This window comes from Apteryx rowi, unplaced genomic scaffold (assembly GCF_003343035.1).
Source record: "Apteryx rowi isolate R43461 unplaced genomic scaffold, aptRow1 scaffold_287, whole genome shotgun sequence".
NCBI lineage: Eukaryota > Metazoa > Chordata > Aves > Apterygiformes > Apterygidae > Apteryx > Apteryx rowi.
In genome coordinates, this window is record NW_020449274.1 from 337589 (window position 1) to 358093 (window position 20505).

Below are 20505 nucleotides of genomic sequence, written 5' to 3' on the forward strand. Positions count from 1 at the left end.
CTGGTGCAAAGGTCACTTTTCCTATCCTCTTGCTTTGTCTATGTCATGATTTTTTCCACATCCTGCCTTTCCCTTTTCTCCCCTTTTTTTTCCCTCTGTTTCCCTCTTTTCTCCCCTTTTCTCAGTCCTCTCTTTCTATGCTCTGATTTTTCATGTAAATACTCATTATGATTTCTCATGCTTATCTTGGTGTTTAGTACCAGATGAATGATTTCCCTTTTGCTGCTATCAGTATAAGTCAATTTCCTCTCTCCCAGCAGTTCTGTGTGGGAACAAACAAGATCATTAATCATTTTACAGCTCACAACCTCCAAGATAATGCCACTGACTAACAGACCGGTGCAAGTAGGAACTGCTAAACTGTGAAGTGTCATCTTGGCATTTCATATAAGGAACAAGGTTATAACATCTCTACCTACTTTGGTTTGCATCTTAATAGTAATTGGATCAAGCTTACTAAAAATATTTAAATGAATTTGATGCTAGTGAGAATACAGGATTGAATGACTTCAGCCCTCTTACACAATTGACTTGAGCACTAGATTTGAATGGAAAGACTCCTACTGCTCTGAAAGGATTTTAGACCATTCCCGTATGCAGAAAGCCCTTACCAATAGCCATAATGGAGAATTCTAGCCATTTGCCCCCTACTTATGTCTCTCATGTATGACATACCCCCAGAAGTCAAGAGAAAACTAAATTTTTATGATCTATTCAATCTGACCCATCTGTTGAGATGTGCAATTAATAATTTGCGATCTTTCTGATGGCAAAGTTTGTGATTTTGACTGACAGCTAGCTGTAAGTAGACTGAGAAATCACCAGCTATTAGGCTATCACCTTTCTGTATCAGCCCCAAAGTATAAACAGGTGAAGCTGGACATGAAATGACAACCAAACTGGTCCTTTAATACTGGTGTAGACCTTACATATGAGGGATTGATCTGACAGGCAGAGTTAGAGCTTTGCCTGCTGAGAACATGCCAGAACAACTCCATTTCAATCATGCTGAAGTGGCTAAGAAAGAACCTCACTATTAAATGTAACCAGATGAGTGACTTAGTGACTCAGTTGAGAGCTTTCTTCCATTTGAGTCAATATTTTAATTGTATTTAGTATGTTGATTCTTAGAACAGCAGGATCTTGGGAAAGAATCTATATAAAAAGGATGGAAGAATTCAATGTGGTAAAAGTGTATTTTCAGTTACATTACTTTTTAAAAATAATCCTGTTTAATCATACTGTCTACTTGCTTGCTTGCATTTCAGTCAAAAATATAACACCTCCACCAGTGAAACCACCTGCTCCTTCTATTTCTCCTCCTTTATCCAGTTTACTACAACACTTGTATGCTGAAAGAAACTCAGATCAAAATCTTCATTTTTCTTGGCTTACTGTACAAAGCCAAAGTATTCCATGGCAGTACTGAAAATTATACTTCAGAAATTACTGCAAGGTATTTACAACAATTATTATTTTCTTTCAGTTTGAAATAAAGTACTTCTGAGGCATTGTTTAAGATCTGAAAGGAAAAGGGCATCTTACAATATCCCTGTCAATCAAGATGTTTTTCTTGATTTCACAGGGCTTGATAAGGACACTCTTACATCTGATAAGCTTTCTGGCCTGCAGAACATTTTCTTCTGTTAGATAATAGAAAATCCTAGACAACTGATAAGAAGGTAGATATCTGTATTATATGAATTAGTTTACATATGCAGTCTTGACAGTGTAAAAAAAAGACTAAAAATCAAATATCTGAAAAGGCAATAAATTCAGAATTATTTATGGAAAATGAATTTTCTCCTGACAGAAGAAATGCATTACTTAATAGAGACGTTAAAGGAGGCAAAATCACTGGCACACATTCTGAATTTTGAGAAACTCAAAATTCATTTCTTGCAGAGAAATCTCTATTGGAGAATGAATAATATGCCTTCCTTGTTTATGGCCTGTGGTATGAAAGTACATTCATAAGCAAGGGTCATCATCACAATTCTATTGTGTTGCCATGATTCTGGGTTGCAGGGCAACCTCTCAGGGCCAGCTGTTCCAGGGTCAAGTTGGCTTGAAGTGATTGGGAGAATGTGAATGTGAAACCCACTCTCCGGAAAGAAAACTCACAGTTCTTTATTGCTGAACTACATTACAATTGATTGAAGTATGACAGGGATATATTTATTCTTACAGAAATCTCCTTAAGCAAAAGCTTACTTTCTTTTGGATAGAGTGCAAAATATTTTTCTTCTCATGGAAAGTGCAATTCTGGAAACAATGTTACCTGACAAGTCCTGTCCATGGGTAGGTATTTTTTGGTTAGTTGAGTTGTCAGCAGTAGTGTAATGTATTGCTCCTCTTCACTGGAATTGCTAATGGTGCAATTCAGGCAGTACAAAAATGGAAGTTCCAGAAATTCCACCACATGGTGTTCCTCTATACCTAAAAGAGATCTATCTTATCTGCAGCAAACTGCAATGTCAGAGATGCTACAGGAAACAAGGTCACAGGTTGTGCCCATTCTTCAGGGTTTGACAGAGACATCAGCTGTCGTACACAGTTAAAACGTACGCAACCTGTATACCTAACATTTTATATTATGCTCTCCATGTTCCATAATCATAGAAATATAGATGGAGTGGCTATGTGTGGAAGAATGGTTAAGTGAAAAGGGGCATGATCTCTTAGAAGTGAGCAATCCTGTCTTCACAATAGAGGGAGGATCCCTGCGGCTATGTGAACTGTCCTTGAGCATTCCTAGACCATTACAGAAGGGGAAGATAAGTAGTGGTAAACAAGTAAAGTAGGGGGCTGATAAGCCCCTCCACGTGAACAGCAACTTTGCACCAATCGTGTATTCACTTTAGGCGCGTGAACAGAGACTGTAAACCAATCATACAGCTATTGCTAGTGCATGCTTATTGCTTGTCTATATATACTCTGTGTAAGCTCTAATAAAGGGAGAACGACCATACTCATATTGAGACTCATCGTTACTCCGGGCCCGTCCCCCACTCCGACAGCTATGTTTATACCAGTAAAATATAAACATCTGTGCATTATCATTATCTGTCAGTTATGGAGCATCCTAACAAGTGAACATTAACAGCACCAATCCAGCAAATCTGCGATTCTTTATTGGAGCACAAACACAGTCCTGCTGGGTCAGGCCAAAGCTCTGTCTGCTCTGGTCTCCTATTTCTTACATAAGGTCCCAACATGGGACTTCCTGGTCAAAGTCCTCCTGACTCTGGTAAAGTTGGCCGGGTGGGGGGATTCTGGCAACCACAGAGCCTATTTCCATTCCCTCATCTGTTCCTATCTACAAGTACCATGGAGCAGCAGACACCAGCTTCTTGTACAACTTCAGGGAATGGTGGGTATAAGGTTTTGATTAAAGGCTCATCTCCATACACACAAAGGAGCACAGAAGAACAATGACAGGGAGAGAAACCCAAAGAACCTAAGCACCCTGACCTGGCTCCTCCCAGGACTGTCACAGCACAGCAATGAGCCCACTCTCCTGGTGTGAAACACACCAAGATGAGTCAATTGGAGATGCTCTCTGGATCACCTTCCAGACTGAAAGGTGGTTACTGACTACAGGGGTATAGGACTGATTATGGGATGTGGGGGAAGAGCATTTTGGCATTGTACAAGACTTATTACGGGATGTCTGGGGGAAGGACCAAAGGTGGGAAAAGGGAGGGATAAAAGTGACTGGGGGAGAAATCAGTGTAGGAAAATAGAAGGATGGGGGATAAAAGGGCTGATCACATTTAAACAGGTTGCTGGCCAGTACGCTTGTCTGGCCATGCCCTGCACCCAATGACCACAACCTGTCCTAATTAAACTCCATTTCTAACTATTCTCCTGGGTGAGAGGACTCTCTACTCTGTGTGGATGTGCGTTTATGGAGGTCTAAGTACCAGCAACTGGAATTCAATCACAGGTCATAGGGGCCTGTGTATCTGGGGTGCCAGCAACTGGAGAGACTGGAATGTGTGCATCTTGTGTAGGTGTGTATGTCCACGTGTAATCACTAGCAAACATCAAGTTGGACTAGCTAGCGAGCAGAATAAGAGGCTTGGGAGCCAAATACTGGAGCAGCCATAAGCCTGGGCTGGATACCAGAGAGACCAGAGTGGTCAAAGAGTTAGCTACTGGAGGGTCCAGGAGGTCCAAATCAACTACTGGAGATTGTGAGGTTTGGGGGTCAACTGAGAGACTCATTTGCATGTGTGTGTGTCTCTGTGCATGATGCCAGTGGCAAGGGCCAGTGACAGGGTAGACTGAGTGTTTAAGGCCAGATACTGGATGGATCCATAATGTGCGTGTGTCTGTGTGTGCATTTGTGTGTGCAAGGGCATCTGTTTACCAGCAAATGGACTGGAGCTTCGGGCCTTGGGGGCTCACATGCCCAAATGCCAGCAACATGGGAGGCCAGGGGCCACTGGATAAACTGAATGTGTGAGGCCAATTACTGAGGGAATCCATAGTGGGCGTAGGGGGGAGGGTGTCTGAGCGCCAGCAACTGGAAAGGGGCTGCAGGCCTCAGGAGCTCAGGTCCAGGTGCCAGCAGCTGGGAAGACCTGGGATCCAGGGGCCAGCTACTGGATAGACAAAGCATCCAAGGCCAGCTACTGGTGGGATCCATATTACATACATGTATACGTATTTTCCACCAACGGGTTTTCACCCTGATCAGCCAGAGAGGAGGACAGGATGAGGGTGTTTGCGTTTGCATGAGCACTGTGTTGATCTGGCTGGCCGTGTATAAATGCATGTATGTATTGTGTGTATGTGTATACACGCTCCACCTTGCTACTTGCTGGACATGGGAACATGGAGCTGCGGCAGCCTCGCCTCTATCAGACTACTGGATTTGGCAGCTCCTAACAGTGGACACTGCTCCACTTGATGTACTATCCCACCGTGCTCTCTTTTTTCACTTTTCATCCCTGCAGTCATTTGGTTTTCTCAGGTCTCTTTTTCTACTCTTCCTTTGATGAGTGAGGCAAATCAACAGGAAAAGTGGCCATACAGGGGTAATAAAAGTTTGAAGTAGACTGTTATAGGTAAACGCGACAAATTGACAACCACTCGGGCCGGGTTGCATAAATTCCAATTTATAAAATAATTGAGCAAGTCACAAGTAAGCAAAACAGCGCTGGGCGGCCGGGGAGTCTCCTGCTCCACCAACGGCGCGCGCAACCCCCCCCTCACAGTCTCCTTATATGAGATTCCAGTTCCGGGTATACGGGGCACCTCCTGTAACTTCTGCGGTTGCGCCGGCTGTTGCTAGGGGGTCTTCTTCAGCCCTGGTGGTCGTGGGGATGAAGGCTGGAGTCTTCCTCTGCATTGTGCACCATATTAGGCTATCTAAACTAACATTGCCGCTTCGCTAGCTCAACTCAGTTATCTCAGGCGAGGTACATGCCCCCCACCACAGGATGTTCCCACAGATGTTCCCAAGGCTGTTTCTTGCTGATGTAACAAATTAGTACATACCACAATACCAGATGTTCCCAAGGCTGTTTCTCACTTTGATGCAACAAATTAGCACATATCACAAGACCACATCATTTTGTTTGCTCCTCATTTCTTGAGCAGTAGCGGCTGAAGTCCTGCTTCCTCTAAGATTGTTTTGCAGGTTTATTGTTAGTATTTAAACTGGCATTAAGGTAGCACTTATTTTAACAAGATTATGTGTACTCACCATGGGACGTGACGTGTACCGGAGCAGGCCCCCAAACGGAGGTGCTGACCCTGCCCACACGGTGGTTAGGGGCCACGCGGCTGGACACCCCTCACCCCCAGACCCCCCCACCGTGCCGCAGCCTGCAGGGAGGGCAATGGTGCCCTCAGCACCCCGAGCCCTGGCGGAAGCGCCATGACACCCCCTCGGCATCTCTCCAGTGCCGGGGCTAGAGAAAGTGCCCGCCAGCAGTGCCCACCGTCCCCCGCCACCCTGGGCCCCACCACCTTGGTCTGCCCCGGCGCCATCTTGGGCAACGACGGCCGCCTGGCCACGCCGCGCCGCCGCCCCGGGCAACCTCGCCGTTGCTCCGGAGGCCGCCGCAGCGCAGGCGGAACCGTGGGGGGCGGCGCCTGGCGCCAGCCGGCGCCTCTTCGCCGCCGCTCCTCCGCCTTCCGCCGTTACCACGGCAACGGAGTGGTCGGCGGAGCGGGGAGCCCGGGCCCGGCGGCAGGATGGTGAGAGGCAGCGGGGAAGGGAAGGGAAGGGGGCGCGGGGCGGGCGGGGGCGCCCCGGTGGGGCCCCGCTCCGACTCGGCGCCCCGCTCTGCTCTCTGCCCAGATGCTCTCCCGGGCCAAGCCGGCCGTGGGGGGCGCCGCGCCGCCGGGAGACCGGCGGAGGAAGAAAGGAAAGAAGGTGCCGCAGCTGGAGGAGCTCCTGGCCCTGCGGGACTTCACCGGCGCCATCGCCCTGCTGGAGGTAACGGCCGCGGCGGGGGGGAGGGAGCACAGCACCGTCGCCGGGGCCGAGGCTCCCCCGGGCGCCCACTCCCCTGCGCGGTGCTTCCCGCCGCTTCCCTCTGGGCCGTTACGCCCGTTGCGGCCGCTTTAGCCGCGGCGCCGCCCGCCCGGAACGGTGTCTCCCGCCGTGCGAGAGCTGCCTGCCGCTTCCCTCGGGGGACCGGCTCCCCCACCCGGTTGTCAGGTTATCCGTGAAATAAGTTGGCTTAGCGTCACCTTTGATTAACGGGCTTGTTGTGGGTGAGCCTGCCTGGTGATGGGGGCAAAATGCTCGTTAGCGGGCGGAATTCTTAAGCGCTCTCTTTCCTCCGCAGTTCAAGCGGCAAGTGGGTGAGCAGGAGGAGGATGCCGACCTGTGGATCGGATACTCTGCCTTTCACCTGGGGGACTACAAGAGAGCACTGGAGGTGAGGTGAGGTGAGGTCAGGCGAGGCAATCCTGCTCCCTCGTGCAGGGTCACAGGAGGCTGTCCTAAAGCGATGACAGCGGGTGGGAAATATTCTGTAATAGGGAAGAATCCTGCCGGGCCGTTAAAGTATAAACATACAGTAATAAGGCCAGCGGGGTGGAAAGCCATTTGGATCAAGAAAGGAGCATTTACTCAGGAAAATAGACATTTTCTTTTCATCTTCTCTACTGTCTGATTTAATATTTACTCAGTAGCCTAATTTGCCCTTTCTAATGTCATAGCATATGTCCTAAAGTTTCCATTCCCTTTTTGCAGGTAACTTTCTACAGTTTTGTTTTTTAGATTTAGTTATGTCTTCAGCTTCATTGTATAGCTAATCTGTAATATACATGCTTTTTGTTTTCCATTCGTACTTCCCAGGGTGATATTTCTAGCCCTTTAATGTACTTTATTCTTGTTCTGTGTATTTTCTTACATTAGATAAAATGAAATAAAACATTATTATTCTCTGAAAGTTTTAAGTCACTAAAATAATTGTTGATTACTCAAATATGTGTAAATTATCAATATTTGCACCATAATGTACTGCTGTATCTCTTTTGTGCATGAGTCCCTATGCCGTTCTTTCTCTCTTATGTTCACTTATGTCTCCACTGAAACTGAATTTGTTGCCGATTGATTTGCTGTCAATGAATTTGTTGCCAGAGTCACTGGGGTCATTTTCTCATTTTGTTTGCATCTTTCTCTGTAGAAGTCTAACAGATTTGTGTTGCCTAGCTTGCTGTATACCTCTGAGGCTGAGTACAAAGAATCAAGGCTAGAATCAGTTTTGCACACCAGAACAGATAGCGTTGGGGAGTGTGGTGTGGAGATACCACAGAGATTGCACATAAGCTGGAGAAGCTCTGGAAGCAAAATGGTCTGCTTGAGTAGTGTTTGTCTTATTGCTATATTTCTGCAGATCTAAATTGGTGTGTCCACACAATGCTGTATTGTACCAGTTAGGCTTACTGGTTTCAGTCTATGTCAGCTAGGGGAGGTCTTCATCACAATTCACTGTGAAGTATAGGTGTGCTCGGAGCTTTTCACAGCCTTTTAACTTGCCTTCACTGGGAGAAATATTTAAAACGGGTGATAATTTGAAGTATTAATGAAAAAGAAAATAAACCATTGAGAAATAGATTATGGAGCAATGATGATATTTTCCCTTTTAGATAAAATTAGGTGCTTAACTATAGTGATGCATGGTCACATGCATAAGGTTCAAACGTGAGGCTGAAATTGAATTTATTTTTCTAAAATTTCCAAGTAGGTTCACAAAGATGTTCCACTTTCCCTTTGCTGTAGAAAATTGAAGAGGAAACATCTGTTGGCAGTAGAATTATTCAATGCAATCAAATTAACAGTATTTGCAAAGTAGTATATAATATAGAGGTAACAATATTCACATTTAGTTGACTTTCATTCAATGAAAGAATAAACACATTATTTTTGCAGAGATCAGATTTTGTCTGCGGTTTTTGCTTCACCACTAGGTGATGCTCTTGATTCAGACTTTATAAACTACGATACACAAAGTCTTTCAGCCTTTCTGTGCTAGTAGGGATATTAAAAGGTTTTTGTATTTCAGGGAATTGGCGAGGTTTGGGATTTGTTTTTTAGTGCGAGATCACAGGGCCTATATTTTCAGATTTCATATTAATTTTGGCACAGTGATGAGTCATGATATCTCTTTGGTGTCGTATGAGAAATGAGTCTGTGCATCTTGACCTAGTTCCTTTTGGGACACAACATAGTGCACTTGTACTTCCCTACTCTCTAGTAATCAAGGGATAGTACATGGACTCTGGAGACTGAATTAAATCACTTTCGGTTATATATTTATGTATCCAGTTATCAGCTTCAAGGTTGAAGTGTAATGCTGTGTCTTCACTGCTATGTTACAGAGGCCTTGCTGGCACTGTCAAGGTCAAATTCCTTGATTATCTATACTCTCTAGACTTTGTAGCACTCCTTGGGGTGTGCCAAGAGCTCTGTAAATCAAAAACTATGGGTAGAAACTTGTGCAGAATTCTCTAGAGTAACATGCACACAGTCTAAATGATTCACAATCGTGAGTGCCTGCAAGTGAAAGTGCTTAGTCTGCCATGCATTTCTGGTCCGTGGCTTATCCCTCATACCTCGTGGGATTCCACAGAAATTCTGCTGCTCAATAATCCTTTTATCTATAATGGTACTGTCATGGTGAGCCAGGCACACTGGTTGAGTGGCAGCTTTTGGGTAGGCTTAGGAGTTGGGGTGAGATAGATGTTCTCATCTACTGTGAAAAGTGGAAAAAACTGAAAGAGAGTTCCACCTCCAAGAATATGTCTAGAGAGAATGATAGCAAAATACCTGGCACATCCACATGTGGGTCTTCTCTTGTCATAGGCACACCAACAGTCAGATAATCTCTAGGCAGAGCTCTACCCTCAGCTTGACTAGGATCACACTTCTCCCTTCTTAGTAGGCAGATGCCTTTCTCAAAGGATATACCACTGACAGTGACCCGATGGGATCATCACTGGCAGTGTGCACCAATTTACAAGTGGCGCTGCACCAGATCCTTGCGGCAGTTGTGGTCGCAGTCCTTCCCCAGGGACTGCCTAGCTTCCTATACACACAAACATTTTTTACTAACAAGTGGGTGGCCAGAATCTTCTTAGGATAACAGGATTTAATCAGTTTTCTGGAGCCTTCCCCCTTTGCTATCCCTAATGGGGGGGGGGGGGGARAAAAAAAAAAAAAGGACTCTCTTTCTACCATAACTGGTTCATAGCACTGATCTTAAACCTTTCCAGAAGAAAACAGTAACATTACCGAAGGACCAGAATCAGAACTTAAGTCTGCTGAGTCTCTTTCTGGGCTTCCTTATCTTATAATATGAGGCAACCAGGACTTAAGAATGTGAGGGTTATAAGACATTTTTGAGATACTGACAATTTAATTGGCAAGGACAGGCATGTTACTAGGAACAGGTTTTACATTGACACTCCACACACACAGATTTGGCTTAGACAGATAGGATGCTAGCATGATACAGCTTCCAGATTCGGTAATGCTTTGAAGTCCTCCTGCATAGGCAAGCCACCTTGGCCCATCAACTGCTCGTATGAGAGCAGAGCGTGACCTCCTGGCCAGAGCTTTTAATACATTGTTTCTTTTGAATTCTCACAGACCACAGCGAGGGCTTCAGTCTTTGTGATCTGCTGTTTCCCTCCTAGCAATGATTTGGGAGCCATTCCACCACTTTACTGGGCAAGACTTCCTGCCTACCCCAATTTAGCACTGGCTGACTTTGGTCGAATAGTGAAGCATGAAAGGAACAGGGGTATACTGAGGTAATGGCTCATCCATGAGAAATACCTGGCCTTGCTCCAGTGCTTCCAGTAGAAGTATGAGAAATCAGGAATGCTCAAGTTCCTGATAGCTGAAGCAGAAAGTAAATAATGGATCTAGCTGAAGAATGTAAAAGATAGGGTACAATGAACATCTCTGCACCTCCTTTGAGCACTTGTGAGGCAGCCCCACAGGTTGGCCTGTTTCTTGGCTCTTCAGGGCCTGTATTTATGTGCTTGGAGAATCTAGACAAGTACTGAGGCCAGCAGGGTTCTGCTCGGTGCCCTCAACATTGTCAGAAGGTGTCTGTACTCCTAGGCAGTCAACCTGGCAGCATGGGTCTACGGAAAGGTGTATGTGCCTGCGTATTGTATTGGGGTGAGAGGCAGAGAAAGGTGAAATAGCAAGAAGCTGCTGTGCTCCTGGTTGGCGAAAGTATGCCACAGGCTGACTGTTGGGAAGGCTGTTGGGAGTTTTTTGGAGAGGAGGGAGCAAAGCTCTCCTGTGGAGTATTATTTGAGGGACGGTAATGTTGAATGCCCTTTAATGAGTAAATGGGCAACAGCATAGTCTGAGCTCATGGCCCAGAACTACAAGGTAGGGAGGACTAATGATTGTCATTTTTATTTACTGTGTTTCCACAGATTCACATTGGTACTGCTACAGCAGTGTCTATTTATTACTTGCTTTGAACAGCCAAGCCAAAACGTGACTTGTGTTTATGCACTTTGTCTTTTCTAATTAATCTGCCTGAAGCTATAGCCCGAAGAGACCTCTGGGTGCATTTAATCTGAATGGATTTTGAAATATTCCAGATGGTGCTGATAAACAACGATGTCCTGTCTCTCGGAGCTCTGTGACAGGCCTGTGTCAAGACTGAACTGGCCTCGGTTGGAAGAGTTGGTCTATATGTACAAGTTTTCTTTGAGGGTTTTGATTTTTCTTTTTTTAAAGTCTTCTTGAAGGACAGCTAGCCTCTGACGTACTAGTAAGACTGGGCCAGCTTTCAAGGACACAGCTTACCAATAGCTTCTCTGTTTGGGAGTGCTGTTTACTTTCACTTGGCAACAGAAAAAAAAATTTATGCTTGCAAACTATAAACTTTGTTGTCATCAGCATGTCTATTCTGGGGCTTCACTGCCCTTTGGGCATGGCCTTAGCTTATCTAGCGCTATATATCTGTGCCTTTCCCCCAAAGGGAAGACGACTTCCACCCTAGTGTCACAATCTGGTACACAATTCTCACAGGGGAGAGGGAAATCCCAACTCATATGTTTGCCAACTCCATACTCTTCTTTCAATGGGATGTGTGTTGTTGTGAGGGGTGAGAGGAAGTGACAGCCTGGCATGACCAAGCCTGTTTGCCTTATGCTGCCTGTTTGGCATGGCTGGATGGGGAGCAGGAACACCAGCAGGAGGCACTTTCATGAAGATAGTCCTTCATAGTAATTTAATGGACACCTGACAGAGGGAAAAATGAAATTGAGGGATCTCCCGGCCTCTGTTTTTAGTACTCTGTTGTTATGTAGAGCAAAGATGTTTATCTTCAGGAGTATCACTGGTCAGTATCTGCAAAGGTTTTTGGGTTTGTTTTTTTTTTTCATTAAAAAAAACTAGATTGAAGGATTGATCTGCTCAGGCTTTTACTTTTGCACAAATAACAGAAAGTGAAGCAGTTTACCTGACAGTGTTAAAGGATATGTAATGAATGTGGATGTGTTAGAAATTTCAGAATATAGTATCCAGTGGCTTCCTAAAGCTGTTTGCTATAAATCTTAAAATGGAAAGTGGTGATGTTAAGCACTGTTTAATAATATTTGCTATAATTATATTTTTATCTGTAATTATATTTTTTATCTATTAGGAAATCTTGAATCTGCCCAATACTGACTTCTAGGCTTGTATTTTGATCTATACTAAGCCACTGCCTACAGATTTTTTAACAGTTTAACAGTTGCTCCACTAAGTATTCACAAAGGGATTTCCCTAATGTTTATGGCTCCCAGGCTTTGATTGGAGCAGGAATTAAGAAAGCATCAGAAAAGACTGAGAAAAAGTTAGTTGCTTTGCTAGTTTTAAAACCGTTACAGTGTTAGGCAGCATTCATGCAGCTATGGTAAAGATTCATAGTGCTGCTTGTCTCTGTTTTCAGTTCTATTGCTGTAATCAGAAAAGAGCCACTAGAGTATATTTTATGCCAAAATGTAATAATTTAGTTGTAAGAACTACAAGGATTATCTTGAGAATAAGTTGGATGATCTGAATAATTTAATAATAGGTTGTAAAACAATGAAAGAAAGAGTGGTACTTAATATATGTCTGTGCTATTACAGGTTAAAACTCTCTTCTGTTACAGGAATATGAGGCTTTGACCAAGAAACCAGCTTGCAATCCTGATGTTTGGGTGAACCTTGCCTGTACCTACTTTTTCCTGGGGATGTATACACAAGCTGAACAAGCAGCCTTGAAAGGTGAGATGCATGTCTTGGCTTGATGTAAAGGATTATTTGTTGATTTGAACACTTAAAGTGATTTCCAGAGAAAGGATTGGATGCTTTGGAGAAGAATGAATTATACTTTTGATCAAAGGCTTTTTTCATTTAACAGGAAAGCTGTGATGTTGTTTGCCTTCTAAAAAAAAATCTTGGGCAGGTGGAACAGTTGGAACTGAAAGAGACATCTGGAAAATAATTTCTCTTATTAATTTCTAAATATAAAACACAGCATATGCTGACCAGCAGCAAAAACTCACTGCTCTTTTGACTGATTCCATGTCTCTGAGCCAGTGCAGATGATGGTAATTAGGACAGTGAAATTATCAGAAAATAAGCATATGAGGGAGTTTAGCATTCTCTCTGATGTGGACAAGAACTCCATTTACATCATTTGGGTGACTTGGTAGGTGGTCTTGTTGCCTTCTAAGTCAGATATTAGGCATCTGATTCTTCAAGGCATGGAGTTCACTGCAGTCACATCATTATTAAAGTTCCACTTTAATGTGAACATGCATGGGATTGTTTAAAAGAAGAGGAATGGAAATTAGATTCCAAGGCAGTTTTTATTGCCTGAAACTGTTTCTACTGTTTAGTTTTGTTACCCATCACTTTCTATTTATCTTAGTGATACTGTTATACTGGTATACTGTTTCCCATCACCATAGTATCTCAGTGCTTTCTAAGTAAAATTAATAATAGTGAAGTTCTCAGTCAAATTCTGATTCTTGCCTTTTTTGGATAAAACTCTTGAAGTATGGGGTTTCTCTTTTGTTTCTGTTTCTTTAGTTTTGTAGTTGGCTTGGGCTGAACATGGGGTAGGGAGTAAAGAATTATGTACACTTCTGCTACTGCAGAGGAGCTTCTTCAAAGAGGATGGTTCTGAAGTATTTTTTAGACATAATTAGAGCCTGGAATCCCTTTAAAATCCTCTGAAAGTTCATTCTGAGCTTGATTCCTCCAACTGAAAATGTTTTGTTTCCAACTGTCAAATGTGGAGCTTTGTCATCCATCTTGCTCAAGAGATGTGTAAATTTCTAATATTCACAGATGTTAATTTAATCTTTAGAGCACTGAAAGTTTGAGCTTGGAGATTACTATCTAGGACTTGAACTGAAATCTAAAAATAATTGGCAAAAGAACCTGAGGTGTCACCGTGACCTAAGACATGGAGGAAGCGAGCGGCTGCATCCTGTAGCAGTTGGAGCCTGCTTATTGGCATCAGCTTCAGATAGCATGAATTACAGTAATCTATTCTAGAGATGACAGATGCACAGCTGGGCATGCATCTTTATTAACTGTAAACTGAAAGTGAGAGAAGGTTAATTTTCCCTGCCCTCTCAGATCAGTTCGTAGTAGCATGGCGAGTGGCAGGGTAGGGGTGAGATTAGTGGTGCTTGGGCACTAGGGAAAAGGGAAGGAATTTTAGAAAAAGAGTGCAGGACATGGGGAGTGTAGCCAGGGAAAGGAACAGAGAGTAGCTGAGTGCTCACGCTGGTGATGTCCTGATTTTACTTAAGAGTTTAAGCAGAACAGCATGCCAGTTTTTATAGTAAGGTGCTAAACCTTTCTACAATGCTCTTGTGAGTACTGTAAATGCTGATGATTCCTGGCTACTTAATGGTGACAAGGCAGGCACCACGGATGCTTTGCAACACTTTGGAGCCTTCAGTGAAGGGCAGACAAGTACTACATATTCCCCTTTCCCCTCACATCACTTCAGTCTTGTCTAAATTGAGGTTGAACCATTTTATTTTCAGTCAAGAGATATCCTCTTACAGGTTTTTTAACATCTTAGGATTGCATCAGTGTTGACTGTTCTTTATATATTATTAACAGTTGAGACCATGGCATCTTATAATCTCTTTCATGGCATTGCAAAGACACTGATGAATAACATATTTCTTTGAATAGTAAACCCAATAGGTAAAGTCTCCAAAAGAACACCATTTATCCAGTGCTACCTTGAAAACTGCTGAAAATAAAAAGATAGATATTACTAGTGTGGGGCTGCTTACAATTGCTATTTTAGGGTTATTTTGCCTGAACTCTTACATACTGTTTGCTGTTTATTGATTATTGTTACAGCTGTCAGATTAAGACCCTGAAAGTAGCATAGCGCTAACACAAATGAGGGAGAAGTAATTTATTTTCACCTATAATTCTAAATGTATAGTGTACTGGAGTCTCTGTATGAAAGCGATCATAAATGTCAGCTAACTTTCTGGAATAGCTTTTCCACACAAAAATTTAAATATCCAGAAATCAAATAAAAGTTCTTTCTTGCTGTATACTATTGCTGTTGCTTAAGAACAATTTTTTTTTTACTGTTTGATGAAAAATATGCAGAATATATAAAAATTAGGAAATAAGAGTTAAAGGCCATGAGATAATTACTACATTTCATGCAAGATCTGTATTTAGCATTCTCTTCTGCAGCAAGGTTTTATCTTTATTTTATAATAGATGTGAAGTGTTCTCCTAGTTTGTCATTACTTAATTGAAACTTAACAGTACATCCTCTCAGGAAAGAATAAATCTGTATACCAAAAGTTATACAAACCAGAATTATTGCAAATATAACCTAAGAAGAGGAGCTAAAAGGTGGTAAAGGCAAGTCTTTCTTTGAAGGTTGTTCATTACATTTGTGCTTTATTTCCTCTAGGCTTTCTTCCAAACTCCTTTCAGACATTTCTGACTTCTCCTTTTTCCCTGCTGTCCCCTTATATTGTAGTTACTAATGTTTCTGGATCTAAGGTGAAGGTAGAGTTACTTTCAAGTCAGCAACTGTTGTTTCATAGTCATCCCACAGCAAAGCTGCCAAGTGATGCTTTGTTTATTCTTTTTGCATCTGTGCTCTAATACATGGACTGAACATACAGTTTCTATAGTATGTGCTAGCCCATCTAGCCTTGGGAGAATGAGACTGAGAGTCTTAATTGTGGCTTAATAAAGAATAAATTAAATCTTTAAAAAAATATAAAAACAAATAGTCTTGTGTTGCATTCGCGGTTCCTGTGTCTTCAAGAAACAAAGGGCAAGGACCAGAAACTCAATCTGGCACATTTGCATGGAGATCCTGGCAACTAATCCTAGTGTTTAAAACCTAGTGCTCTCAGAAGCCATTGGCTAGCACTGCATTAAGAAGGAAACAAGAACTAACAGTGTCTTTTAAACCATAGAGTATATGCCAACAAATGTGATTTGCACATAAGTGGGACTGCAGTTAAATCTGTTTTGAAAAACATTTTTTCAGGATGAACATTTTACAATTAAACTTAAGATTCATGCACTGACAGGACTGTGTTGTTGAACCAGTCAAGAAAGTTTTTTTTATAATTACTCTACTTTTTCACAACACTCTGTGTGTCGGCTCATGATGTGGTTTAACTGAAGAGAGATATTTCTCATTTAACAGTCTACACTGGAAGGAGTGATATTGCACAAAAGCAGAACAGAGATGAATTAGTAAGAACAATGGCATTTTCCAAACTAGTTTCGCATATGCCTGCACTAATGTTTGCCAGGTGTCAGATAATTGTCAGCAGTGAAAATCTGCAGTTATGAAAGGGCATGGAAGAGTTGCTGGGTTTTTTTTTCCCTCTTTAAACTGCATGTTCACCTATATGCAAAATTATCTGCTTCCTACTTGTATTGTAATTCTTGAGAACGGTAGTTCATTCTCCTGCCTTTTAGCTGTTTTTGAAATAGCAGTGTGATATATGAAACTTTAAAAGTACACAAGTGAAAATTTCAATTTATACGTATTTAAACTTTAAAACCTAATAACCTTATTTTCTTGTTTTGCTTTTTGAGGCATGGTGGAAGCTACAAAACAGGAATAATTGACAGTTTTTGTTTCAGTCATCTTCAGGTTACTCTGCTTAGGCATGACTGAAATGAAATGTGTATATGTTCCAAGTAACTGAAAATAGTTGAACTGACTTTTAATTTTGAGAGGGAACAAAAGTATTTTGAGAGAGGGAAAATTTCAGTTAGTTTCCTCAGTAAATTTCACATGAGAAAGTTTTGAACAGTCTGCAAGTGTGAACCTCACTGTTGGACCATGGGTTTTTTCATACATTTTTCCCATGCCTTGCATTTTCCCCCTACCAGTGAGGCTGTGGTTCTGGTATTTGGGTGAGCAGGACGTTGTGGCTCAGGGGCAGGAGTATAGGGTTTCCTCTGCTCATACTTGCTGTGGTGTCTGCCCGGAGCTGCCTTAGGACCATGTCGCTCCCACCGGCTCCTACCTAGCGTGTGAAGCGCTGCTGTTGAGTGTGCGTGTGCCTTATGTTTGCTAGATGGGATTTGTTAGTGCTGGACACAGGACCTCCATTGCCTTGTACGCTTATGAGAGGGTGTAAATGCCAGAATGTCTGTGACCCTATTTCATCTTCTTCTTACTGCCTGTGGCAGCAACATGGAACCCACCAGGAGTATGAGCTGCTGCTTCTTCAACTGACTTAAACTTTTTGTTTAAAAGCTAGTGAAAATAACTGTCTTCACTCTTTTATTGTAGCTCTTTATTATATTTTAACAAATACTTCTTTGAGTAGTTATCCATTTAGAGTCAGCACATAAAAATACATGGGAAAATGCTTTTAAGATCAGTGTCAACTGTAATCACTTTAGTGTCTGGAACATCGGCACTGGTCGTGACAACAATTCTCGCATAGGAATATTAGGGTGTTTCCTAGCCAGAGATATACATACCTTGTCCAGCTGCCTCAGAGATGTGTTCAGCACAAGGCCAATACTAATCACTGGAGCAGGGCCCAACTTACTGCAATGCAGCATTGTCATTATGTTTATTACAAACCCTAGATTGCTTAATGCTGACTAAAAAAAAAAAAAAAAAAGTACAGTCTTCTTGCTGAAAAAAGGGGGAATAAAAGAAGATTGTACTTCCTTGTGGCATCAGTAGTTAACTTGGTGACAATGAACTTTGTTAGCAGCAGAGTCATAAAAGAACAATCCTGGTGTCCTTCAAAAAAGTCATTTTCTGATGAGGAGGCAATTGCGTGACTTCCTTCTCCAGTGATGGACAGCAGCTTTTTGCAATATTCATAACCAAATTTGTTGTGGAAATTAATCTGATTTGGTTCATATGTTTCCTTGTCTTCCTCCAAAAAATGTATTTGGCACTGGGAGAAGAGAAACTGATGATACTGAATGTTTCCATGCCTCTGCTTTATTATCAACAGGACTACATTTTTTGGTTATTGCACTCTACTTCCCTGGCTGACATTAAGTAAGTGTCTCATTTTAAAGAATATCAGCATGGATTGTATGATGTAATCTGTTATGAAGCAGGAGGTTTTTTCCTTCTCCATATATCCAACACTTACTCCATCAGAACTCAAATTCAATCTTTTGTCTACTTTAAGTATAGGATAACATGGACTAACTCTGGCTTTTGCCAAGAAGTAAACTAATAACTTAGATGTTGGATCAGATGCCAGGTTTGAGAGGGCAGTGCTATAGTCGGCGGTTGACCAGTGAAACAAAAAATTGTCGTTTTAGATTCTTGAGGGAATATTCCTTGCAAACCACTTACACCAGTGTAGGTTTTAGCATGAGTGTATTTGCTCACTGTAATGTGGTTATACATATGTTATTTTTAGTGTAAATCCCACAATCTGTCCTGCTTGTATTTTTGGAGTCTTTGTTGACCAATTGTTTTGAACTGTGGAGGGTGGTTGTGGTCAGTTTGTTTTGCACAAAGCACAGGTGGGGTCCATGTGCAACCCTTCTAAAATTTGATGCTAAAACCTATCAGTTAATGCTGAGGCACATGTGGAGTTACCATGGTATCATTGCTGACAACATTTTTAAGAACTTGCATTTAAATTAATGTACTCTGTAACTTTAAACTCAATGGATGAAATTTTTTATAGAATATATTATCTTGTTTATTGTAATACTAGTGTTCCTTACAGGATAGAGATTCTAGATCAGAAAACCTTTCCATTCTTTAATAATTAGGCTAATGAGAATTCCCCCAAATGTTCTGTGTTGGAGACTGTTCGACTTTTTAACAACTTGATCCTCAACTAGTAATATTTTGCAAGGTGTTTTGGTTTTGTGAGAACTCTCTCCTACTGCCTTTTCCTTTTGGGACTCCCCTGTTCCTAGCAGTTCTTTAAAGATATGATTCACTGTCCCCTTTTTCTAGAGTAGTTGGTGAGGAGGGACATGTTTAAATAACACAGCTTAAGAAGGGAGAGAGGAAAGAAATAATTGCTGTGCCTAGCAGAAGCAGATAGATATCTTTGCGCTGCCAACCTGACAAGAATGGCCTGCTTTTTGGCATTGTTCACCGAGTTCCAAAGTTCCCTCATTATATGGCAAAAGAGTAAGAAGTCTGGAAATCTCTCCCTAAATTGCTTTTGCAAAAATATAAATTATTACTAGAAAATTCCATCTTTGGGGAGAAAAAAAAAAAAGAGGTTTTGGTGGCTTCAGCCCTCTTTCACGGTTTAGGATGTCAGAAGAATTACAGCCTTGTGTTACAGGCCATTGCTTTGCTAACTCTGCACTTTTGTGGCCTCACAAACACAGTAATTAATTCTGTTTCTTGTAAAGATTCCATATAAATCTTTTCTGTGGTACATAGGTTGATAGCTGTTGGTCTGAGCAAGAATGAGAGTGCTCATTATCTAAGTAGGCTAAAGAAAATACAGGAAACAAGGGAAGGCTTTTTGGAAGATTGCTCACAAAAGAAATTAATAGCTCTGTTGGACAGGGATCTTTGTCACTCTCAGTGAAGCACAGGGCTCTCTCTAGTGACTTAAAAGCCCCACAGTTAACAATTTGTGTCATACAGAGTGTGTTAAATGGAATTCCTAATCTTGCTAGAGCAAGAAATTTGGTGAGCTTTAGTGGCTCTAGAGAGAAGATATGTCCCTTAAACCTCCCTCCGTTTCTTAGTTTGAACCTTATCTGCTCTGAGTGCAGGATTCTTCCATGCGTCTTTTGTTCCTAAGGACAGAAGAAATATTAGAATTAAGTATGTTATAGTGTGCATGAGTAACAAAACAGTAGCAGCGATGGGTTTTGCAGGACACTGAAAGTTGACAGGCTTCCTAGAATTACGAATCAGATGATTTACTTCAAACATTACACATCATAGAAGGAGCCTTGATTATGGGTTTGTCTGTTGCTGCTTTTTATTTTTTAAGAGATATTCTGCTGTGTGTCACTTGCGCAAAATCATGGAATTATCCAGAAGGCCCTGCAGAGAAATAATAGTACAGTTCATCAAACTTTTAAAGCTCATGGAAGGAAAGGACAATGACAAATTATGTTCAACAGAGGTTGAGAAAGAAATGACAGCAAATGAAGATGGGAAGCAGGAAGGCTTTTCAACCACTATAAAATTGGCAAAACGTGCCCCAGGGCATGACCTGCACAGGCTGTTGCAGTGAAGAAGTGTACTTGGGCTAGTTAATGAGAGAACATGTGTGTATGCATGTCTGTTGGGAAAGGGAGTTAAAACTGAATTGTTCATTGTATCGATACATACTGAATTTTCCTTTCAGCGCCCAAGAGTCGGCTCCAGAACCGTTTACTCTTTCACCTGGCACATAAGGTATGATGTTTCTTCATTGCTCATGCTTTCTTTTATTTTCTTTTCAATTTAGTTATGTGTAATTTATGCTGGCAACCTGGCAGAACAATTAAAAATGTCTGTGGTGGCAGAAGAACAAACGTTTTCCACAACCACCC

The 20505-nt window shown here is 42.0% G+C and overlaps 1 protein-coding gene across 1 annotated transcript in view; it reads left to right on the top strand.

The window, feature by feature from the left end:
• Window positions 1–6863: 6863 nt before the first annotated feature.
• TTC26 (tetratricopeptide repeat domain 26) overlaps window positions 6864–20505 on the top strand; it is a 46935-nt gene continuing 33293 nt past the window's right edge. The window contains exons 1-3 of the mRNA XM_026069134.1: window positions 6864–6907; window positions 12639–12753; window positions 20319–20368. Of these exons, the coding sequence (XP_025924919.1) occupies window positions 12720–12753; window positions 20319–20368 (84 nt within the window). The 5' untranslated portion in view covers window positions 6864–6907; window positions 12639–12719. The remainder of the gene's footprint in view (window positions 6908–12638; window positions 12754–20318; window positions 20369–20505) is intronic.